The 23,303-nt window shown below is 46.9% G+C and overlaps 1 protein-coding gene and 1 pseudogene across 2 annotated transcripts; one reads left to right on the top strand and one right to left on the bottom strand.

Annotated features, from left to right (window-relative positions):
- The first annotated feature begins 1,388 nt into the window (after nucleotides 1–1,388).
- On the top strand, nucleotides 1,389–1,488 carry LOC136309759 (U6 spliceosomal RNA; annotated as a pseudogene).
- A 2,928-nt stretch (nucleotides 1,489–4,416) lies between these two features.
- SALL4 (spalt like transcription factor 4) lies at nucleotides 4,417–20,665 on the bottom strand. 2 transcript variants are annotated; one of them, XM_066235408.1, is made up of 4 exons: nucleotides 20,536–20,665; nucleotides 8,460–10,787; nucleotides 7,378–7,655; nucleotides 4,417–5,042 (listed from the first exon to the last, which is right to left on the bottom strand). In XM_066235408.1, exons 1-4 carry the CDS (start codon nucleotides 20,663–20,665, stop codon nucleotides 4,623–4,625), a joined length of 3,156 nt encoding a protein of 1,051 aa, XP_066091505.1. In that variant the 3' UTR covers nucleotides 4,417–4,622. The 2 variants fall into 2 exon arrangements, with proteins under 2 accessions (XP_066091505.1, XP_066091506.1); XM_066235409.1 differs by having other exon boundaries at nucleotides 9,780–10,787.
- Nucleotides 20,666–23,303: the final 2,638 nt, after the last annotated feature.

Raw genomic sequence — 23,303 nt, 5'->3', positions numbered from 1 at the left:
AGCATTGTCCCAGTAGGCCAAGGTTGCAGGTTGGATCCCTGGTCAGGGCACATACGGGAATCAACCAATGGCCCTGGCCGGACAGCTCGGTTGGTTAGAGCACTGTCCCGAAGCACAAAGGTTGCTGGTTTGATCCCCTGTTGGGGCACATACAGGAACAGACCAATGTTCCTATCTCTCTCTCTCTCTCTCTCTCTCTCTTCCTCTCTCTAGATTCCGTTCTAAAAATATTTTTAAAAACCTAAAACAGTTGTGAATACACAGAACCCATAGAGGAAGACACAAGATAGGCAAGTCCCAAGTTAAAAACTAAGTTCTATGGCAGCTGTGTTGCTTACCTCCTGTGCTCCATAAACTTCGAGGACACACCATTCGATATAACTGTATGTATTCTTCAAGAACGGGCTTCAGGCCTTAGCCGGTTGGCTCGTCAGCCTGGCATGTGGAAGTCCCGGGTTCGATTCCCAGTCAGGGCACACAGGAGAAGCGCCCATCTGCTTCTCTACCCCTCCCTCTCTTATCTCTCTTCCCCTCCCGCAGCCAAGGCTCCACTGGAGCAAAGTTGTCCCCGGTGCTGAGGACAGCTCCATGACCTGTGCCTTAGGTGCTAGAATGGCTCTGGTTGCAATGGAGCAACGCCCCCAGATGGGCAGAGCACCATCCCTTAGTGGGCATGCCAGGTGGATCCCCGTCGGGCGCATGCGGGAGTCTGTCTCCCTGCCTCCTCACTTCTCACTTCAGAAAAAAAAAAAAAAAAAGGAATGGGCTTCAGCCTGACCAGATTAACAGTGCAGTGGATAGAGCGTTGGACTGGGACGCGGAGGACCAAGGAGGACCCAGGTTTGAAATCCCGAGGTTGCTGGCTTCAAGCCCAAGGTCACTAGCTTGAGCCTAAGGTTGCTGACTTGAGCAAGGGATCACTCACTCTGCTGTAGCCCCCCAGTCAAGGCACATATGAGAAAGCAATTGAACAACTGAGGGGCTGCAATGAAGAATTGATGCTTCTCATCTCTCCCTTCCTGTCTGTCCGTCTCTATCTGTCCCTCTTTGTATCTGTCACAAAAACAAAAACGGATGGGCTTCAATGAGGGCTGAGAAAACATATATACTGAGAAAACAATCACAATCTTTAGACTAGCAGTCGCTAAACTAGAAATTGACCGAGTTAATTCAAATGCAAAAAAAAAAAAGATAAAGAAAATGATCAAAATTCCTTAATACAATAGTTTGAGGGACGATTTAAACAGGCTTTACACCTTGGAAAATCTCTTAGCAAGAGGGAAAGATATTTTTTTTCCTTAAGTAAAATACTCATACATTTGAATCTCAAAGACCTAAACCTTAATTCTCACACATTTGAATGTAGAAAGATATTAAAACTGTGGCATGCTCACTTCGGCAGTAGAGAATAAAACTGGAATGATACAGATATTAACATGGCCCCTGCACAAGGCTGACACACAAACTTGTAAAGCGTTTTCCACTTTTTATTTTACCATTTTTATTTTCATGGGGAGGGAGAGGAAGGGCGAGAGAGAGAAGCATCAACTTGTTCCACTTAGTTGTGCGCCCACTGCTTACATCTCATCCGTGCCCTGACTGGGGCTCAAACCTGTGACTCTAGGGTCAAGCTGGTGTCCTCAGGAACCAACAGCGACCTCGGAGCTCCAGGATGACGCTCTATCCACTGAGTCATTCCATATTTTCAATTCAAATAAAAAACTTAATTGTGAGCTAGCACCAGAGGGAGAAAGGGTGAAAACTGTAGACACTTGGGGCCACGACATACTAGCTTAATTTTTAATATTTTATTTATTGATTTTTAGAGGGAGGGGAGAGAGAGAGAGAGAGAGAGAGAGAAAGGGGAGGAGCAGGAAGCATCAACTCCCATATGTGCCTTGACCAGGCAAGCCCAGGGTTTCGAACCCGCAACCTCAGTGTTCCAGGTCGACGCTTTATCCCACTGTGCCATCACAGGTCAGGCGACATACTAGCTTTAAGTTAGGTACTTCCATTTCAATTATCTGAAGGACTGGCTTAATCTTGCCAAGCCAGTAAAGTGGCTGCTTCACCCTAAATTTAGACAAGCAGAGGCCCAGACAAACCTCGTGGGGTGGGACACAAAAACATCCACTTGCGAAGGAAGTGCACATGCGGAGCTCGTGTCAGGTCAGAGGTCATCAGAACACAACTCCGAGCCCTTTCCTGGATGGCAAGAGAATACACTCCAGGATCACCGGCTTTGACAAGGTTCTCCCGGGGCCTGAGGCTGGTTGCTGCCATTGGGTTCACAAAGACCACACAACAAAAGGTGGGCCAGAGGGTACTTTACCAGTGAGCCTGTTAACCTGGTCCTGCCCCATGCCTCTCTTCAATGAGCACTTTTCCACTACTGAGAGTTTTCCCTTGGAATTAAGAGCCTCCTCCCATTACACTCTCAGCCCATTCCCTTCTAAGGATAAGTAGCCTGTAAGCATAAGATGGTTAAAAATACTGTGTCTCGCCTGACCTGTGGTGGCACAGTGGATAAAGCGTCGACCTGGAAATGCTGAGGTCGCCGGTTCGAAACCCTGGGCTTGCCTGGTCAAGGCACATATGGGAGTTGATGCTTCCAGCTTCTCCCCCATTTCTCTCTCTCTCTCTCTCCTCTCTAAAATGAATAAATAAAAAATTAAAATTAAAAAAAAAAATACTGTGTCTCTACCCAGTTGACTTGTGCCAGGTCAAGACAGGATGAGATGTGGAGTAGTCTAGGACATAAGCCCTCTATAGCCATAAGCGAACAGAAGCAAAAGTTCTCTAGTGAGACTAACGGAAAAGGGAAGACACCAACCAGCAAGTAATCGATTGTGTGTTTGAGAACTGGGTCAAGCCTGGATGTAACCAGATATACATCTTCATACTACGACCTGGACTGTCAGGAGGTATCTGGAAATGACTGTCAAGTAAGGATTCTCAGGTTTAGAGCAGAAACTACCAGAAAAACTTACAGACAACCACGCCCGGTGGGGGGAAAAAAATATCCAAAATTTATTCTCCAACAGTCGGCATCAGCAGGTGAAACTACAGGGTTTTCTCCGTAGACATACATTCACAAGGCGTTAACAGCGAGAAAGCCTCTGGTGTGTCCTTTGTAACAATATCCACTTCACAGTGTAAACAGGTATCATTATTGTGTTCACTTACAGTTCCGGAAGGAAAGGCACAACTTGGCAAAAAAAAAAAAAAAAAAAAATTAAAAAAAAAAAATCTTTTGGATCCTAAAGTCAGGTGCAATAACTCAGAGACCAACTTTGACATAATTCTTGATCTACATTTCCACACTGAGGGGGGGAAAGACTCCTCCACCCAGAAATTAGGGTCTTTCCTTCTTCTTCCTCTTTAAACCGTTTCCTTGTTTGCTTAGTATTACATATACAAAAAAGGGGGTAAAAAAAAAAATCACAGAAACATCTCGAACATCTGGCCACTCCCACCAATAATACATCAAGTCTTAGGTTTTAGACAGGGACTAGGAACACTTTCGGCGGTCATAAAATAGGAAAAGAGAAACTAAGGCTACAAAAATAAAAAAGAAATGAGGTAGATAAATTAAAGCTTTCATACCCAGGACTTGCCTGTTCCAACTTTGTAGCCTTCATGCAATAATCGAGGGGAGGGGGGGGGGTCTTCATAATAACTTGGCATAAGTCACATCAAGGAACTTTTTATAAAATTTAGTATGTGAACCTCTCATAAGATACATGCCCTTCCACAAGCTTCTTCAAGAATGAAAAACCCCTTGTTTCAATAAGAGTAGGCACTGGGGAACTAATGAAGTCACCTGAGGTTCCCCGCTCAGGTGGCCCACCTGTCCTGGTGGCATTCAGGAAGAAGGCAGGGAATCAATCGATCCACTGGCATCTTAGGGCTCCCACTGAACTGTCCTTCAATAAGCAGCAACACACACATCGACTTTCTAAGGACTAACATCAGTCCATTGGAGGGCATCCTATCTAAGGTTCCAAGGTTGAAATTATTTTGTAATTCTGCAACCTCAGTTTAAAAAATAAACAAGTACATTCAAAAAAGAAAAAAGAAAACAGATGGGTGCAGGGTTGGGGGATATACCAAGCAGGTCCCTAAAGATAACAGACCATGTCCATTTTACCCGCATTCGGTCACCACAGAAGTAAGTACTCAGCACCCCCTCCCCCCAATTCGGCTAAACAGTTGTCTCTTCCATTAAGGTTCAGTAAGTTCCAACTTGAAACAGGTGACAGTCTTTGGAAATAGTTACTCTAGCTTGTACAAAGTTTTCGTGTATACAGTTTGTCTCAAGTAACAAAGCTACTTTGCAAGACCCGCTTTCTTCCAAAATTAAACAAACAAACAAAAATACTAGTCTGTATTTGTTTTAGTAGGAAATTTTTTTTTTTTTTTGCAAAGCAGCATAGCAACATCGTGATTGTAGGACTTGCCTGAGGTTGTGGTCACAACTGTAAACATTATTTGCACGTCAGTAAAAAAAACTAACAAGAAGATGGGTTCTTTCAAAAGAAACAAAAACAAAAACAAAAAACCAACGGTCTGGTTCAAGAGCAGTCGCTCTGCGTTCTCCTTTCAAAGGGTTCCCCAGTAGCTTAGCTGACCGCAATCTTGTTTTCCTCCAGGAAGTGAGGGAACTGGTGTTTGGGAACGCCGTCAGCAGCCCCCGGCTTCTCCGCGTCGGCGCTGATGGCTGACTGCGAGCCATCTATCTTGGAGACGGTGGTGTTGGTGACCACGGAGCTGGCCCCCAGGGAAACGGGGAGAGTGGGAATGCCTCCGCTCTGGATCACGGAGATCTCGTTGGTTTTCATGGCCAATCCCCCATTGAGCATGGTGGTATACTGGCTCCACACAACAGGGTCCACGTTCACGGAAGGGGCCACGATTTCCTTGGGAAACACCTCTGGGACCCTCTTTGCGTCTGTTCCTAAAAGAGCCATGGTGTTCTCGATGGCCAGCTTCCTCCCACGGCGTGCGGAGCTATTGTTGGCCCCATGCGTCATATAGTGGACCTACGGGAAGAGGGACAGAGAGGTTTCCGCCACAGCAGAGGTATGAGGGCGTGCTGGAAAGCCACAGGCTGCGTGTGGGTGTGGGTCTACCAAACAGCACATGTAACTGACATATAAATTAGATTTCAGATGTTAAAACTTCAGATCTGCTCTCAGTGGGGGGCAGGGCAAAAGTATATCAGATGATTGTACTACCTACTGCTTCTTTAACCTGGTCTTCTTTCTGCAATTACTTTCCTTGTCTGGCTTTTGAGGTTTCAAACCCCTTGCAGCTTCTTTAGCTGAAGAATCTGGGAGGTAGAATCTGGGAGGTACAGACTGGGTTTTCTCGAGCATTCTCATTACATCTTCACTGACATCCTTCTAGAAGTCAGTAGTTATCTCATGAAGCTCAGAAGTGTCTTGCTCTAAATCACTTTTTTTTTTTAAAGTGGAAAGCAGGGAAGCAGAGAGACAGACTTCCACATGCGCCAGACCCAGATCCACCCAGTATGACCACTAGGGGGCGATGCTCTGCCCATCTGGGGCAGTTGCAACCCGAGCCATCCTCAGCGCCTGGGCCAACTTTGCTCCAATGGAGCCTTGGCTGCGGGAGGGGAAGAGAGAGATAAGAGAGGAAGGAGAGGGGGAGGGGTGGAAAAGCAGATGGGCACTTCTGTGTGCCCCAACTAGAAATTGAACTGGGACTTCCACACGCTGGGCCAATGCTCTACCACTGAGCCAACCAGCCAGGGCTTAATCACTCTTAAAAAGCTGTTAAGTCCCTGGCCAGTTGGCAGAGCGTTAGCCCAGCACGCTTCTCTACCTCTACCCCTCCCCCTTCTTTCTCTCATCCTCCACTCCTACAGCCAAGGCTTGATCGGAGGGAGTTGGCCCCAGCTGCTGAGGATGACTCTATGGCTCCCACTTCTGGTGCTAAAAAATGGCTCCGGCTGCAAGAGAACAAAGGCCCCAGATGGGCAGAGCATTGCCCCCTAGTGGGCATACTGGGTGGATCCTGGTCAGAACGGACGCAGGAGTCTCTCTCTGCTTCCCCTCCTCTCACTAAATAAAAATAATAATAAATTAAATAAAAAAGCTGTTAAGGTGTTCCAGATATCATTTGGAACACTAAAGCACCTTGAAGCTCCAGGACAACCTTGCAGTCATTAGTACCATGGTCCCCCATGTCAGGGGCACTGAGGCACAAGAAGCCATCTGCCTCAAACCACTTGTGCAGCAAGAGAGCAGCTCCAGACCTCCACTGAGCTGAGCACAGGGCTGGGAACAAATTTAAAAGGCCTATATTTTTGGAAGTGGGTATTAGAGACGAAGTTACTTCATGTTCCTCCTCCGCCCTGGTAGTTTTTGCCAACTAGGCTAAAAAGAACAGGTTGTTTTGTAATAATAAGTAGTTTTAGTTTTTAAAATGACATAGTCTTGTAGGTCACCTTTAAGATAAAATTTCAACCTTTATTCTAACTACAAAGGATTTCATTAGTGTTCTACTCATTGGAGGAGGGAAGGAGAGCCAGAGAAACGTGGCTTATGCAAACTGGAGGCCAGGCCAGGAGGGAAATTCAGGTCCCCAATTCCCATCCTGGGTTCTTGCACAGGCCACTATCAATCCGTATTCGGAAGAGTCTCCTCTTCAAATCCTGGGGAAATCTTAAGTGGGACCAAGTTATAACAACAACAATAGGCCATTCTCTGGAAGAACCCAGCTGTCCTATTTTTAAATGCACTGCTGATAACCTGGAGGCCTCTTTTCTGCAGCGGTACTGGATTACAGACATGTTCAACTCATGGTATTTATTTCAACCTAGCAGTCAGAAAATTAAACCATTGCATAGCAAGGGGGTAAGGGGCACATCAAGTCTGGAAGCCTAAGAAATCCATAAACGATTTATCAATTCTACATTAGGACACTTGACAAATAGCACGTGTGTTTCCAGGCTTTATTTCCTACATCTACTGAACAATTGTTGAAAGGCACCATGGTCTGTCCCAGTACTGGAAGGACAACTGCCCACACTAAGACGTTATACTAAGAGACAGGAGCAGAAAGTAGACCACATGCCCTGTTCCCAGACGGCACCCCACCCCCTGTTAAATGAGTCATTAAGTGCCACTAAGATTAGAAAAAAAAAAATTTACTTGTTACAGACACTAACAGCAATAAGCATCCAATCTCAGGGATGTCGTGATATGAGAAAACATCAATCTTCTTAAAGAATATTTATTTCAAGAGCCAGTTTTGAGATATAACATCCCGTCTGCCCTTAGTTGAAGGTTCACTGCGGATGGATAACACGAAGACGCCGCTCCCATTCCTGCTGAAATCCTAAGAACTCACCTTCAAGTTGCCTTTGGTGGTGAAGGCTCGCCCACATATGTTACACACGAAGGGCTTCTCCCCAGTGTGAGTTCTCTCGTGGATCTGGAGGGCGCTGGCCGATGAGAAGTTCTTCCCGCACCGTGAGCAGGCGTGCTGCTTGCCCTGGCGGCGTGGCTGGGCCGCCAACAAAGGAGTCATGCCTGTGGACATGGTTGCGGGTCCAAACGCACCGGGAACTTCAACTTTGACATAGGTTGGCTGGGCTCGGACAAACGTTGACGGGAGACTGCTCCGACCTAGTGTGCAGAGAAGAAGAAATCCCACAGCTTTATCACCCCACACTCATTCACTGGTCAAACCAAGGGGGGGCGGGGGGGGGGGCAGGGGCTTTGAAAGGAAACGCCCATTGCTGCCTGAGCACCTGGAAATGGCTTTCAGGACACTTACACCTCGGAAGCAGCAGCTTTCCCTCAACTGTGGACCTGCACAGAGACTGGTAACGGCTTTGGCTTTCAAGGTCAGATGCCTACATAAAGAGTTACCTTTCAAGTATGCTCAGGTGCTCATCCTTCTCGGACTCTACGGTGCAGTTGTGCCCCCATTTTGCCATTAATGACATCAACAGGCACCCCACCATTTATATGTGAGTTTCAAACAGATTAGATTCCTTTTTTTTACCCTGAGTTGTTCATGTTGTGAACCTCACATTACAGAGTGGGACCTCAGAAACAAAAAATTATGGGTTTAATGTCAGTGGCCAAAAAGCAATGCCCACTCTCTGAAAACTTCTTCTACTGATTACCCCTTATGTCCCCACAGGGCTCAAACACAAAAATAAAAATTAAAAAAAATTTAAAAAAACCTAAAAAAGTATGCTGTTCATACCAATGTGCATTAACCGTCATAAATCAAAGCATGTCGTTAGTGGGATAGAGGAAGTTATTCTTTGCCTCCACCCAGAGCGCAGAACGGCTGTCAGCCCTATAGAGGAGCTGCTTCCCCTTTATCATACTCTCCGTTTGTCAGGTTCAACCCAGGTTCCTTTTGGAAGACACCTTGTGCCCAAAATTGGACATAAGTTAAATCCAAAGCTCTATCACCTTCCATCTCAGTGCGGCTGCTGTCCGAGCTGTCTGCTTTGCCGCCAGCCTCAGGAGACTTAGACTTGATGCTTTCCGCTTGGCTATTGGCCGGGGAGAGAGCCTGGAAGGAGGTGGTCTCCAGGACATCCGGACTTCGGCTCTGATACTCCTGGTCTCCCAGCACCGAGGAGGAGGAGTCGTTGGTCAAGCCGTCGCTCTCCACTGAACCGTTCTCTCTGCTGCTCTGCCGCTGCAGGACCACAGGAGCAAGGCCCACCTTCCCTGGGGCATCCAGGGGGGCCATCATGGTGAACCCTGGCGTGGGTGACACCGAGTGGATGCCGGGAAGAGGCATGGGGACCTTTGAGGAGCTGCCGGGAGCATCCTGGGAGACAACTTCATCTACATCAATGCTTTCGACAACATCGTCGTGACAGATGGCAGTCACCCTACCATTCTCACCAACCATCATCAGCTCAGGACCCGAAAAGTCGCAGGGGTTCTCCGGCAAGGGCGTGTTAGGAATCTGCCCGCCCATGTGCATCCGAATGTGCTGCTGCAACATGACCGCGTTGGTAAACTTCTTCTGGCAGATGGGGCACGAGTGCTGCGTCTTTATGGAGGTGTTGGTTCGGTGAACCCCGAAGTGTGTCTTCAGGTTGCCTTTGGTGGAGAAGGCTCGGTCACAGATCTTACAGCGGAAAGGTCTCTCCCCGGTGTGGGTGCGGTAATGCATTTTGAGGGAGCTTTGGCAGCTTAAGACACGGTGGCAGATGAGGCATTCATTGGGGTCAGTGGGGGCCTTGTCAATATTCTCCACCAGCTGCTGCAACTTCAGGGTCTCTGACCCTGGCTCGGGTGTCCCTCTCCCTTGGAAGCCACCAACCCTTGGGGAATTATGGTTTGGCCCCACCCCAGAGAGTATGGGTCCATCCTCACTTTCTGGAGAAGGCCCGGGCTGTAGGTCGTTGGCCAGTGGGCCAGCCATTAGGTCCTTGGGGTTAGTCCCTGAAGAGAGATTCTTAGGTAGCCCTATATTGGGGGTCCCTGTTACCAGGACAGGTTTGCTTTCTAAAGAGAGACTCAATTCATCTATGGGGACAGGCACAGAGAGTGCATAGGGAACGCCACTGCCTGCCGCCATCTTGTCGTGGAACTCGGCAAACAGCTGGGGGTTTGCCTTCACCTGGGGGTGCCGATGAAAGTGTACCTTGAGGTTGCCCTTGGTGGTGAACCGGTGGCCACAGACAGAGCACACGAAGGGTCTCTCTCCGGTATGGGAACGGAGGTGGATCTGCAAGGAGCTATCAGTCCCAAAAACCTTGCTACAGTACTTACACTTGTGCCTGTAGAGGGCGGCCTCGTCTTTGGGTTTGACATCCACCGGGGACACGTTGGGTGGCTTCCCTTTCCCTTTCTTGGACGGGTCTAAGGCCACCGTGGAGAACGGGCTCGGGAAGAGCATTTGGCCCTGAGGCATCATAGCACCTGGGATGCGGTTTGGGAGCACCCTTGACCCGTCCGGCCTCAGGGCGAAGGTGATCAGCCCAGGGGACACGGAGCTGGTGGTGGAAGGGATGTTTGCATGAGGTAGCTTGGCTTGTTTCAAAGTGTCCAGGGACAGACCGGGGCCTCCAGCTTTCTGGCTGAGCAAAGCCACAGCCGCAGAAACCTGCTGGGACACGTGGCTGCCTAAGGTCTTCAGGGTGTCGGCTCCCGCCACGCCCGAGTGGAGGGCGTGGGCAGCCCACATGTTCACCTGGACACGGATCTGCTCGGTGAGCTGGATCTGCTGTAGCTGCTGCTGCTGCAGACACAGGATCTGCTCCAGGACCCACGGGATGCTGTTGGCACCGGGCACGGGGGTGGGAAGCGCCTCCGCGCTCCGCTGATTCACCGCCACCTTGGTGCCCCGTAGTGCTTGAAGGGTGACGTTCGTGTTGGCCCCTTTGCCTTTGGGTAAATAGCTTAAGTCCTGCGGTGTGGGTGGCAGGGCAGTCTCTGTCTTTAAATACAGAACAGACTCTGCCCCTGGCTTCTCCTTCATGTCCCCGGAGCTGCTTCCGCCGTCCTCCCTGTGACTGTCCTTACTGCTCGGACTGTGTGGCTGGCGGCTCAGCACAGCGCCGGAGAAGTCTTCGGAAGGTACCGGGCCCTCGCTGTCGTTCATGATGAGGACAGGTGGATGTTTAGTGCAATTTTTCTTATGTTCTAAGAACTCAGAGAAGCTGAAGAACTCGCCACAGCATTTGTCACAGATGTGAGTCTCCTCCCGACGAGGCCTCTTTACCGCGGTCCGATCCCCATTCATGTCATCGCCAGTCCCCGGGTGGTTCACTGGAGCACCTGTGACAAGAGAGGAAAAGCTAAACACCCTGACTACACACAATGCAGTATCTTCATGACCCGTGTGCAACAGACAGATTAGGAAACGGAACTAGGCATCCAAAGAGTCTGAATGAACTAACCACTTGTGCAGAGAGGGTCAATGGATATCCTAACATATGTCTAACTGCTAACTCCAGCAGCACCTGTGCACGGGACCTCAGTTGAAAGAGGAACCTGGCCCTGGCCGGTTGGCTCAGTGGTAGAGCATCGGCCTGGCGTGTGGAAGTCCCGGGTTCGATTCCTGGCCAGGGCACACAGGAGAGGCGCCCATTTGCTTCTCCACCCCTCCCCCTCTCCTTCCTCTCTGTCTCTCTCTTCCTCTCCCGCAGCCGAGGCTCCATTGGAGCAAAGATGGCCTGGGCGCTGGGGATGGCTCCTTGGCCTCTGCCCCAGGCACTAGAGTAGCTCTGGTCGCGGCAGAGCAACGCCCCAGAGGGGCAGAGCATCGCCCCCTGGTGGGCGTGCCAGGTGGATCCCGGTCAGGTGCATGCAGGAGTCTGTCTGACTGTCTCTCCCGGTTTCTAGCTTCAGAAAAATACAAAAAAGAGGAACCTTGCTAACATAATTAGCATGGGTCCCAACTCCAATGCCTACTGTCCTTAAAAAGGAAAGGGAGATTTGAGAAGGAATAAGGTCGCATGAAGGAGTTATGTGGCTACAAACCAAGGGTTGTTGTCTTACAGAAGGGAGGGAGGTAGGAAACAACAGAAAGCAGGGAGAAGGCAAGGGACAGATTCTCCCTCAGAACCTCCAGAAGGAACCAATCCTGCCAACACCTTGACTTTTTGTACTTCTAGCCTCCTGAACTGTGAGAATAAATTTCAGTTGTTTTAAATTTCCTACTTTGTGGCAATTGCTTACAGCAGCCCTATGAAACTCATACAATTATAAATAACCCACTCAAAGATCTGTATCGCCCCTCCCCCACTCAAAGAGCAAGCTTCTAATGTCAAATGGCTTTTATGCGGTCAATAAAAAGGATGTTGAAAATGCAAACCCTGAATAAAAAAGGGCTCTAAAGAAGGGCTCCTGGTAGCTAATTTGGTTCAAATTATAAGAAACAGAGCCTGACAGCCATTTCTGCACAGGAGCCTCACTGGAATCACACTTCATAGAGAAGTCACAGCCACACCCTCTGCCTCAGCACTGAACTGCCTGCCCTTATAAAGGGGTTCCTGGAATCCTATTTCAACCAATAAGGACTGAAGCTTTCCCCATCTGATCAGAGCAGTGCAGCTCCAGCCAACTGGCTTTATTCTGACCAGTAAGACAATGCTCATTTGCATAAGGACAGACTAATTAGGGACCAGGGGGGCAGGGGCTTCTGTCCATATAAGCCAGCTCTCCTCAGAGCCCACCAATAACAGGTTCATTGTGACGGACTTACCCCCACAGAATTTGTTAAAACATGTAAAATCATGACAACCTCCGAAGGTAGATGTCTGGGCTAAGTGATTCATTTAACAAACGCTTGAGTACCTACTATGTACTATGTGCCTGGTACCAACCATCCTAGGATCTGAGCAAAGTACAGATACTATTAGTATCTGTGAACACTGCTTTCTCTACCTTTTCTATTTCTTTTTTGAACCACCCCCCCCCCACATCCCACCATTTCTAAAGACGATAGCTGAGCAACTAGGGCTGCTGACAAGACAACAAGCCACTGACTTGTTTAACAAGACTTCTCACCTGTCACTGTGTGGAAAGCTGGGGCGAGGGACCTTGGGGTGCAAAGAGCCTCCAGTATTCTGACTAGGCACCTCTAGGTGCTTCATACAAACTACACTTCCTAAAACCCAGGCAGACAGCACCCAGACCCTCCATTTGAGCTCCTTTTTTCTTCCAGTTCCTATCATGTTTCTTCTGTTGAGACTGAAACAGTTTTTCCTCTCACAGAAACTCCAAGAGTGACAGGAATGCCTGAGGGGTCAGGTTGGCTGGGGTGGTGGTAGGGGATGAAGGAACGGGGAGGTCTAGAACACAGGTCACCACATTTCTGGGACACCCGGAAGTGCCATTAAGTTAGGACGCACTGCAGCCCTGAACTTCCAAGTGGAGCTCAACAGGGAGGTACCATCTTCCTCCTTGCCCTAATACTGCTCCACAACAGTTGTTATTTCAAGAATCAAGTTAAAAATATTCAAGCCTGACCAGGCGGTGGTGCAGTGGATAGAGCGTCGGACTGGGATGCAGAGGACCCAGGTTCGAGACCCCAAGGTCACCAGCTTGAGCGTGGGCTCATCTGGTTTGAGCTTGGACCCAAGGTCGCTGGCTTGAGCAAGGAGTTACTCGGTCTGCTGAAGCCCCCCCCCCCATCAAGGCACATGAGAAATCAATCAATGAACTAAGGAACTGCAACAAAGAATTGATGTTTCTCATCTCTCTCCCTTCCTGTCTGTCCCTATCTGTCCCTCTCTCTGTCTCTGAAGAAAAAAATAAAATAAAATTCAATTCCCAGAACACTTATGATACACCTTCCTAAGACTTGAACTGCGGTGTTTGTGGGGGTGTTAAGTAGCACAAATATTTCTGGAAAAGCAATGCTGACAATTATGTGTCAAGAACTTTAAAAAGAGGAACTCTTAAAAGTTGGGAGAGAAATACACACTATTGATAGGTGCATATAAATAAATACTGCTTCTTCAGAGGATGATCTGGCAGTATTATAATTTTAGTGTAATTCTTTGACCCACCAATTCCCGTTAGTTTTCTGTGACACAAATATACATTTCTCCCATTAACAAACAACAACAAAATAGACGCACTTTAATTGTTCAGTAAGGTTCTGGTGAAGTCAACGAGGGTTCAGAAAACAGATCATTACTTCTGTAGCCTAGAAAAATAGACCTATATTATATGTGCTCCTCTACAGGACAATCGCCTAAGATTTATTTCAAAAGAAAAAGAAAAAAAAAAAACGGAAGAGAGCCCTAGCCAGGTATCTAAGTTGGTTAGTTAGAGCACTGTCCCGATATGCCAAGGTTGCAGGTTCAATCCCCCATTTGGTCACATACAAGAATCAATCAATGAGCCTGACCTGTGGTGGTGCAGTGGATAAAGCGTCGACCTGGAAATGCTGAAGTCACCGGTTCAAAACCCCGGGCTTGCCTGGTCAAGGCACATATGGGAATTGATGCTTCCAGCTCCTCCCCCCTTTCTCTCTCTCTCTGTCTCTCCCTCTCCTTTCTAAAATGAATAATAAAAAAAAATCAATCAATGAGCCCTGGCTGGTAGTACAATGGATAGAGCCGGCTCCTGGAGCACCAGGGTTGCTGGTTTCATTCTGAGAGCACTGGTTCTAGACCTGGTCAGGGCACGGATGAGGAGCAATCCAATTAATGGATACACAACGAAGTGAAACAGCCAGCTGATGCTTCTCTCTCCCTCTCAAAAATAAAAATGAAAAATAAAAGAATCAATCAATCAATGCATAAATAAGTGCAATAACAAACCGACGTTTCTTGCTCTCTCTCAAATTAGTAATTTTTCAGAAGGAAGGGGAAAGAACAGGATCTATACATAATACACTCCCATCTCTGTTGCATTTAAAAATAGGAACACGTACATGGAAAACTTCTGAAATTAGAGCCACTGTGGCTGGTCTCTAGCTCAGAGAGCATGGGCCAGGGTGTTGGGGTGAACGAGAAACGTTAAAATTGTACACACCACCTTTGTACTATGGCTTCTTTTAAATTAACACGTTTATATACCCTTGGTCTCAACCACTCTATTTCTGGGACTCTATTTCTGGGACTCTCTGGGAAAGCCCACCCCAAAATGCCCATTCCACTTTGTAAGGGTCAGCAAAACCACCACTCTCCTCCAAACAAAATACACACGTCTGACTTACACCTTAACTCATTTATATTTGCAGCCACATAATCAAGGAAGTCTTTTCTCCCAATTTGTAGATGTGGAAATTTGTGACTCAGAAACAATTAGGTGGCTCAATGAGACATACTGATAACCAGAAAATGGAAGAGCAAGAAGATTGTGTTCTTAAATCCAATAAGGGCACTAAAATCAGTGGCCTAATTTATCATTGTTTATTCTAGAGCAAGCTTCTCGAACTATTTTTCACTTCACCCCTCAATGGAGGCTAAATAAGCATATTTCCTTAGTTACCCCCTGCCATGAAATTTTATTTTTTTATTTTTTTATTTTATTTTATTTATTCATTTTTAGAGAGGAGAGAGAGAGATAGAGAGGGAGAGAGAGAGAGAAGGGGGGAGGAGCTGGAAGCATCAACTCCCATATGTGCTTTGACCAGGCAAGCCCAGGGTTTCGAACTGGCGACCTCAGCATTTCCAGGTCGACGCTTTATCCACTGCGCCACCACAGGTCAGGACCCTGCGTTGAAATTTTAAAGCCACAAATATATTGTATATTTTTGTTCATGCACTGGGGTCCTTTGGAAGGCCACAAACCACTGTAATATCGTAATATCAATAAATGTTTTTGACTTCCCCAAGAATATTTTCTATTCCTAAGAGGTAACATTCACTCATTGAAAATGCAAGTTTTCTAAAGAAGGCATTCTTAAACATGGGTCCATGAAATTAGACAGGAAAAAAAAATCTTTCTTTTCATTAACCTGAACTAAAATTTAATTTTAATTATAAATGCAGGGAACATATCACAGTGTGCGTGTGTGGGAGGGGGTATTTATATTCACTAACCTCAACTAAAATTTAATGTTTTTATTTTTATTATCAATATAGGGAGCATACCACAGTGGCATCACAGAACCTGTGAGTTTGTCAACAGAAAACTGTTTCTATTTGGTGTTAAGGTTGCTGCGTTACTGGAAATTCTGGTGGTTACCTACCTGACCAGCTGCTAGGTCTTACTGTGTTAGTCAAGAAGCATGTCACTTTATCACAAATTCTTCTGATAACTATCTCAATGCAATTTATTTCCCTGGCATATTTCTATGTATTTCATTTTATGTATTAAAATACTTTCTGTGGAGAAGGGCTCTATGGCACAAAAAAGGTTAAGCTCCCCCTGCTCTAAAAGGATCTAACAGTTTCAGGAGTGATTTACGACCTGAATACCAGCTTGCCTTCACTGTATACACAGGCTCGCCTCTTCTGTAGCCATACCAGCCACATCCCACTTGAATCTTAAAACAGCAGGAGCTCTGTTTGCTCGGGCAGTAAAAAGTACTTCTACATCCAGACCACCATTGGCAAATACTGAAACCGTATTTGCCAAAGAGCGACAGGACTGTTATGAACAATTGCTGGGGACGCTTAAGCAAGCCCTTCCCAAAAGGAAAAAGCAAAGTTCAGAAGATTACACCGAGAGCAGGGATTGCATCCTTCCTCCCCACCCCCACTCCGAATTTTAGGAATGTTATCTCCCACCATCTAGTTATCCAATAAGTTGGAAGAATGCAGTAAACCCAGCAGGGGTCTTAGATTCAATCACTGCCAAATGGATAGAAAATACTCTTTCCATTGTATAAGAAGAATCTACCAGAGGCCAATCAATTGTTGGAGATGAGAAAATGCTTTAAAAAAAAAAAAAAAAAAAAAAGTATCTTGCGAAAAGCATTAGGACTCCCGTTTATCTCCCTCCCCCATTTTAAAAGAACTACAATAACTAGATTAAAGTATGCAATATCTTCTACCCTCCCCCACCCGCAGGATAATTACCAAAAAACAAAAGGAAATTGAGAAATCCTCGAGGATTGAACCCATTGAAAGAAAGTGCCCTTTCACCAGTTTAATTTTACATCTGAATTCCACAATCAGAGACACTTAGGGAACAAGCCTTTAACTCAATTCATAGATGGCAAATTAGAGCTGTAATTAAGTTTCTACCTAATAGAGCTAAAAAAAAAAAAAAAAAAAGTTGTTCGAAACCGTCAGGGATCAAAATGCACGGACTCTGCTGCAAAGGAAAAATGAGAGCAGAAGAATGAAAAGTGGCTGTAAAGTCGCCAAGGTGAGTGAGCGCCGGTGTTCCCCGTGTTAGAGAGGTCCGTTCCGTTTTGCCTCTCAACTGGAGCTCATCTTTTAAGCAGATCTGTAACTTCCACGCAGGCAGAGCTTTTGTTGCCTCCAGAACCCCCTGGAACAAAGCCTGACAAAGACACAGAATCAATTTGGAGAAAAAAAAGAAAGAAAGAAAATCAAAAAGGAGGATGGCGGTGACCGGAGAGGCAGTTCTTTTCTGGATCTACAGGCTTTTAAAATTGTTTAGATGCTTTTTAAAAATAATCAAAAGTACATTAGGAGATGAGAAAGGGAACTTCTTGAACTCCCTGTCCCCAGTCATTTTTCCAGCTTGCTTCCCAGGGACCTCCAAAGGCACATCTCAAAAGTCAAAAGGGAGAAATAATCAAACTCAACCAGCCAAACAGTCACCAATGCTCCTCTCAAAGGAACTGCCAGGAAATCCCACCCCCTAACCAACTCCTCTTAGAGACCATGACAAACAGCCCCTGTAGCAAGGCTAAATCCAAAAAGACAAGGCAACCACAGGCAAGTCACTTCAGCGAGGAGCTGAAGCTTCCTCTCAGGTGAGTAAAGATAATGTACTGAAGGTCCCCAGCCTGGTACCCGGCATACAGTAGGCTGCAGATAAAAATGTAGAATGATCTCAATTGGCAGTTCACCAACTTGACACAGTAAGTAAAAAACAGGGAGATTTTTAACAATGTTAATTACCTATCACCTTCCCAGCAAACCACGAGCCTTCCACAATTGAAATTACCTAAACAGAACACTAACACTCACCGCCATCCAAAAGCTCAGAGAAACCAGGTTACATGGCCGAGAGAGTCACACAGACTGTCTCTAAAACCTTACAAAAAAACCAACTTCATTTGAAAAGAGGAAGTGCCAACTCTATCTCCTACCTCCCTACATGGGTCCCCAAGTCCCTACCGGGGAGGAAGCTAGCAGAGGCTTGAAGGACCCACTGGGCAATCTCTTTTTAACTGAACAAAAGGGGCTGCTGTGGGCAAGTTTTAGCCCCTCGCGCTCTCCGAAATACAGTCGCCTTGCAACATTAACGCTACAAATCAACACATTTCCCTCTCCCTCAATTAAAATGGGAGCTCCCAAGTGTCCTATTCTCAGAATCCTTACTGGCCAGTATAGGTCATTTCAGTTTAGAAACTGGGGCTAGGCAGTTATTTGAAACTAGGGAATTTTAATCGTTGAAGGTTGTAATCCAGTTTAGCACAAACGGCATTTGAAACTCTTTTGAGAAAATGCTAATTTTCTTGTGTGTAGCTCGAGTTCCCTTGGCCACCTGCAGTTGTTTTGATCTGCTAAATTGATCGCCAAACTTCATTTTCCTCCCTCAAAAAAACTGGTATATATATTTTTTACAAGTGAGTCTCCCATTGCCTTTTCAAAATAAGATCGGACCCACGTTAATTTTAAGTTACACATTCTCTAGATATCAATCTGTCTGTTTGTACACGGAACAAGCAGGCTGCTCAAATGCAAAATGCAGCCATTAAAATATACTACTTGGGAAAACTACCTTCTTCTGTCCCATGATGGTAAGGGGACTCTGCAAACACATTCTAGGATCGAGGAATTCTTTCTAAGAATTCCAAAGACTTGGCAAATACCCGGCACAGCCAGGGATCCCGCAAACAACTGGCTGAAGTCCCCAGGGGCGCCCATCCTTGACCCACCCAGCCCAGCGCTCTCCATTCCCTTCCACATCCCGTCCCATCAGGTGTGAGCTGGTACCTGGTACCTGCGAGAGGAGCCGCCTCTCAGCAAAGGGCACGGCTCCAGACTGGGCCTCCAGGGGGCGCCCGCGCACAACCCGGCTGCACGCTCCAACCTCCAACCCAACGGATCAATAGCGACACCCCCCACTCCCAAATAGTGGAGGGAGCACACTGCCAGGCCTGAGACCTTAACCAGCTCGGGTTAACTGACTGTAAAATCCACCCAGCATTAATTTAAGAAGCCCCCTGTAACAAGCTCCCCCTAAAGGTGCCAAACACCACCAAAATTCTCACTAGCGTGCGCTCACCCAAAATGAAGGAGGAAGGGGAGGTCAGAGCAGGACCAGGGGAGGGGTCAGAGCCAGGAGCTCGCCCCTCCTCTCCGGAGGAAGCGGGCTGGCAGAGAGTTAACCCTTTTGTTCCAGGTGGGCCAGGCGACGAAGCCTCTCCATGCTCCCTCCACCCCACCCCACCCCCGGCACAAAGAGAGTACACCCTCCAGGCACCTCGGGTGCTCGCTGCCAGACCATCAGACGCCCAAAAACGAGCAGCCCGCCCACTCGGTCAAGCCGATCTATTTAATTGGACCTGGAAAATGTTATTTTGGTGGTAGTAAGGATTTAAGTTAAACCGATTATATATTTGGGGAATATATTAATTCCCTCTCCTTGAAAAAGAGGGCAGTAGTCAAAAACTAGAGTCTTCCCATAGAGTTCAATCTCGGGAGTGTCTGGGGTGGCCACACACACCCCCATCAACAGTTAAGAAATTAGAAAGCAGGCGGAGACTCAGCAAGGCCCAAGACGAGGTTTAAAACAAACCCTCCCCCCACGCGTACGCTAAAAACTTATCAGGCGACAATTTGGCGGGCCAGGATGGAGGGAAGATAGTGGGAAATCGACTCGCTCCCAAAACCTCGGTGAAGTGACCAGGGGGAAGTTGGTTTGCGAGGCCGCTCCAGGAAGGTTCCGAACTTCTCCGGAGCCGGGAGACGCTGGGCGCGGAAGCATGGGCCGGTCAATCCCAGGAGCTCGCCCTGACCTAGATCGCCGAGCCCCGGTCCGACCTCGCCCCTCTGGCCCCAGGGGCGCGTTGCTGGAAAGCCGGGCGCCCCAGAAAAGACACGCAAAACGCCAGGCCAGTGCACCCCGGCGAGGCTGTCGTGCGCCCACAACCCCGGCCGCTGGGGGCCAGCACCCCTCCCTCACGCCACGGTTATTTTAGGAAGTCGGAAATCAAAGATGGCTGGAGGTCAGGCCCCGAAAGGTTAGGGCGAAGATCGGCAGGCGCCGTAGCCCGAGGAAAAAAAGAGAAAACCAAAAAAGAAATTTCAGAAAAAAGAAACATTGGGCCCTTCTCCCCGACCTCTTCAGGCTCTCCAATCCCCTCCGCAGCGCGGGTGGCCCACACCCCAGCTCCTCCGGGTGGGGAGAGGTCGCGCCCCCTCCCCCCGCTTGGCCCGGGAGGGGCGCGAGCAACAGCTCGCCCTCCCCCGGGGGTCTTCCAAGGGTGCACCGCTTCTCCAGCCTCCTAGCAAAGCCCCCAGGGGGTGAGGGAAAGGGTGGGGACCCCCGGGGTCTTTCTTTGAAAAGCGGCGCCAGGGAGGGAGGAGGGGAACGTAAGTTACAAGTTGGGGGGAGGTTACTAGTGAGGGGAGTGGAACCAATTAAGAGAGGGGCAGAGGACAAGGAGAAGGGAACCTTTCAGGAAAGAGAGGGACAGAGGAGAGGGTGGGGGTCAATTTTACAATAAGAAGGAAGAGACCTATGGGTGAAATTTAAACAAGTGAGGGGAAGCGATAAAAATGTAAAATTAACAAGGAAGCCTCGGCGGGGGGGTGGGGGGGGATAAGACTGCCTCTCTTCTCTGGAACTGAGCCCCAGATATCGACACCACAATCTGCGCTGGAAGCCGATAGCTCCCCGAAGCGCGCGCCTTCGAGTGTCCCGCAAACATGCGGGAAAGTGCGCGCCCCGAGCGTGCGCCCCCGGCCTCACTCACCCGGCTCCCCCGCCGCCGGCGCCGCTGGGGCCGCATCTGCAAACTCCTGGGCTGGTTGCTGCGGCTGCTGCTCGCCCTGGTCCTCCTCGGAGTTGATGTGTTGGGGTTTCGCCTGCTTGCGCCTCGACATGGTGCGAGCATCGGGGCGCCGGGAAAGCCGCGGTTATTTGCCCACTCCGCCACAAATTCCTGGAGTTGGGAAATTTACCCCCCTTCGGCCGGAACGCGCATGTCCCAGTAATTATTATTATCAATAATGCATTGCGATTTATCATGAGCCCTGACAGCTGATTGGCCTGGGTCCAAGACCTCAGAGATCATTTAAATAAACCCTCATTGATCAGGGAGGGGCGAAGCATTCTGGGCTTTGTAGTCCGGTCCTACATGCGACAAAGGCGTGTTCGTCCCGGGAACGCAACTAATTAGCATCTGGTCTCACATTGGCTGGTTCGTAGACAAAATCTGGGGGACCCATCCTTCGCTCCAGCGATCTGAGTCCTTGGAGAGAAAAGAAAGAATTGTGTAGTTATTAAAAATTAGGGACTTACTTAAAGGTTTTGGAACGAGCGTGTTTGGTAATGTGCTCCAAAAATGACTTTTGCAAGGTTGATACTCGCGCAACTCATGGAGGAAGGTCTTTTCAGTGGCTCAATATTTACATCTACAAAAAATGCAAAAAGCAAACAAAAAACTGAGATGTGACCCGTGTCTCCTTCCATCTTCTTTTTGACTGAAATGTTTAAATTGAGTTTCGTGATGGCTGAAGAATAGAGAAAATGGTGGTTTATTCAACTTTCCCGCTCCACCTCAACTCTTAAAGTGACCTTCAAATTTCCAAAATTTCAGATTATTCCCGCACCATAATTTATTTGTTTTAAATGATAAATAACCCCCAGGATTCATAGTCACAAGGATTAGCTTGTTGTTACCCATGCGACCTTGGTTTTGGCTTGAATTTTTTTTAACTTTAAGATGACAGTATACTAAAAATAGAAAGGGCAGATTAAAAGCCAGTACAGTCAGATAATATCAAAGCAGCAATTGCATTTTCTCCCCACAAGCCATTAATGTCTGATAATATCATACTTATATACTACTTTACATATTACATCACCCGTAGAAGCACAGTGTTCTGGCTATTAGTTAACGAATCATTACTGAAAATTTTTGCAATATAGACAATTAAGGAAAACGTATATAGTTCAAAGCGATTGCATCATTCCCAATATGGGAATATTTGGAATTTCCTAAACTTGTGTGTGAGGACAATATTATATTTAATGTATATGCAGCTATACAGTTGAGCTCTCTGTATTTAATTCCAGTGACTGCCTTGCACAATGTAAATACTTAATAGAGGCTGAATAAATGTGAAATCTTCAGCCTTGTAAGTCTTTGATGGGTGTTTCCATGCTGCCTCTGGGCATTTGTCTTTATTTGGCATTTACTTCATGGTAAGGGGCTGCAGCTATAAACCCTCCCTCCACATTTGTGCATTTTATTTTCTTGATTAGTTATTCATCAGGTTCCCCGCTTGTAAGAGTTTCTTGTAAACTCATCAGGAATGCAAGCAAAATAGAATGCTGGGCTCATAAGTATGTTCAGCTGGGTGTTTGGACAACCCAAGGCAGAAAATAAAGCAGCTTGTCATCTTTTTTGATATTGACGGCCATCCACAAAAACTTACTTAAGAAAGCAAGGTTAACGTCCAAATTTTGGAGTCTCTCAAACTGTTTTATGAAAGTCCCCTAAAGCAAAAAAGATAGAACTACACTCAATGGCCAAAGCTGGAAAGGCAAGAATTTGATTTAATAATATGTGGAAGCCTTTAGAATTCTCATACTGAGTAATAAGGCCAATTAACACCTGCCTTGCAGACTAATCTGCTTATATTCCCAACACCTTTTTGTGTAAGACAGTGTGGCAGGAGATGTAATTTACCATTGTACAGTAGGTTTACAGCTAGAGAATAGCAGTGCTTTAAGAAAAACTGCAGGGGAGAGATAGCTGTTTATATTTATTTGTTTTAGTTGGTGATAGTTAAAACATGTTCACATTTTTACTTAGAACAAGGTAATACCATTGTGCCACTGGAGTCTCCAAGTGATGATAATAATTTAAAATGCAATGCACAGATGTGCCGCCCCTTACAATGAAGTAAATGCCAAATAAAGACAGAAACACCAGCAAAGACTAACTAGGCAAAAGAATTCACATTTCTTCAACATCTATGAAGTATTTACATTGTGAAAGGCAGTTAGTGGAATTAAATACATAGAGATTTACCGTATAGCTATAAATGCATCCAATATAATATAATATAATATTGCACTCCCTCACAATTTTAGAAAATTTGAACTATCCCAATATTGGGATGACACAATCACTTTGAACTAGACACCTTTTTTCCATGATAGTCTGTGCTGCAAAAAAAATCCCATTAATGATAATAATAAACCCCTGGTACCTGCCAAACACTCACTAAATGCACACTTTCTCATTTGATTTTCCTGGGGAGATCGGCATTGTTTTGTCCAGTTAGAAAATGAGGAAACTGAGGCTCAAAGATGAGAAGTGACTTAATTAGGAAGTCGATGAGCAGTAGTAACCCCCAATACCTGTCATCCAGCTCTAGCTAAATAGAGATAAGATAGCTAAACACAAAAAAAAATTGTGGTAAAAGAAAACGTGAAATTAAGCCTGCCCTGGAAAATCTGTAGAAATGAATTTTACAGATAAAGTCAAGGAAAGATTTTCCTTAAGAAGAA

This window comes from Saccopteryx bilineata, chromosome 6 (assembly GCF_036850765.1).
Source record: "Saccopteryx bilineata isolate mSacBil1 chromosome 6, mSacBil1_pri_phased_curated, whole genome shotgun sequence".
In the NCBI taxonomy this organism is placed as follows: Eukaryota; Metazoa; Chordata; class Mammalia; order Chiroptera; family Emballonuridae; genus Saccopteryx; species Saccopteryx bilineata.
The sequence above is the reverse complement of the archived record's forward strand: the minus strand, read 5'-3'. Positions and strand labels throughout refer to the sequence as shown.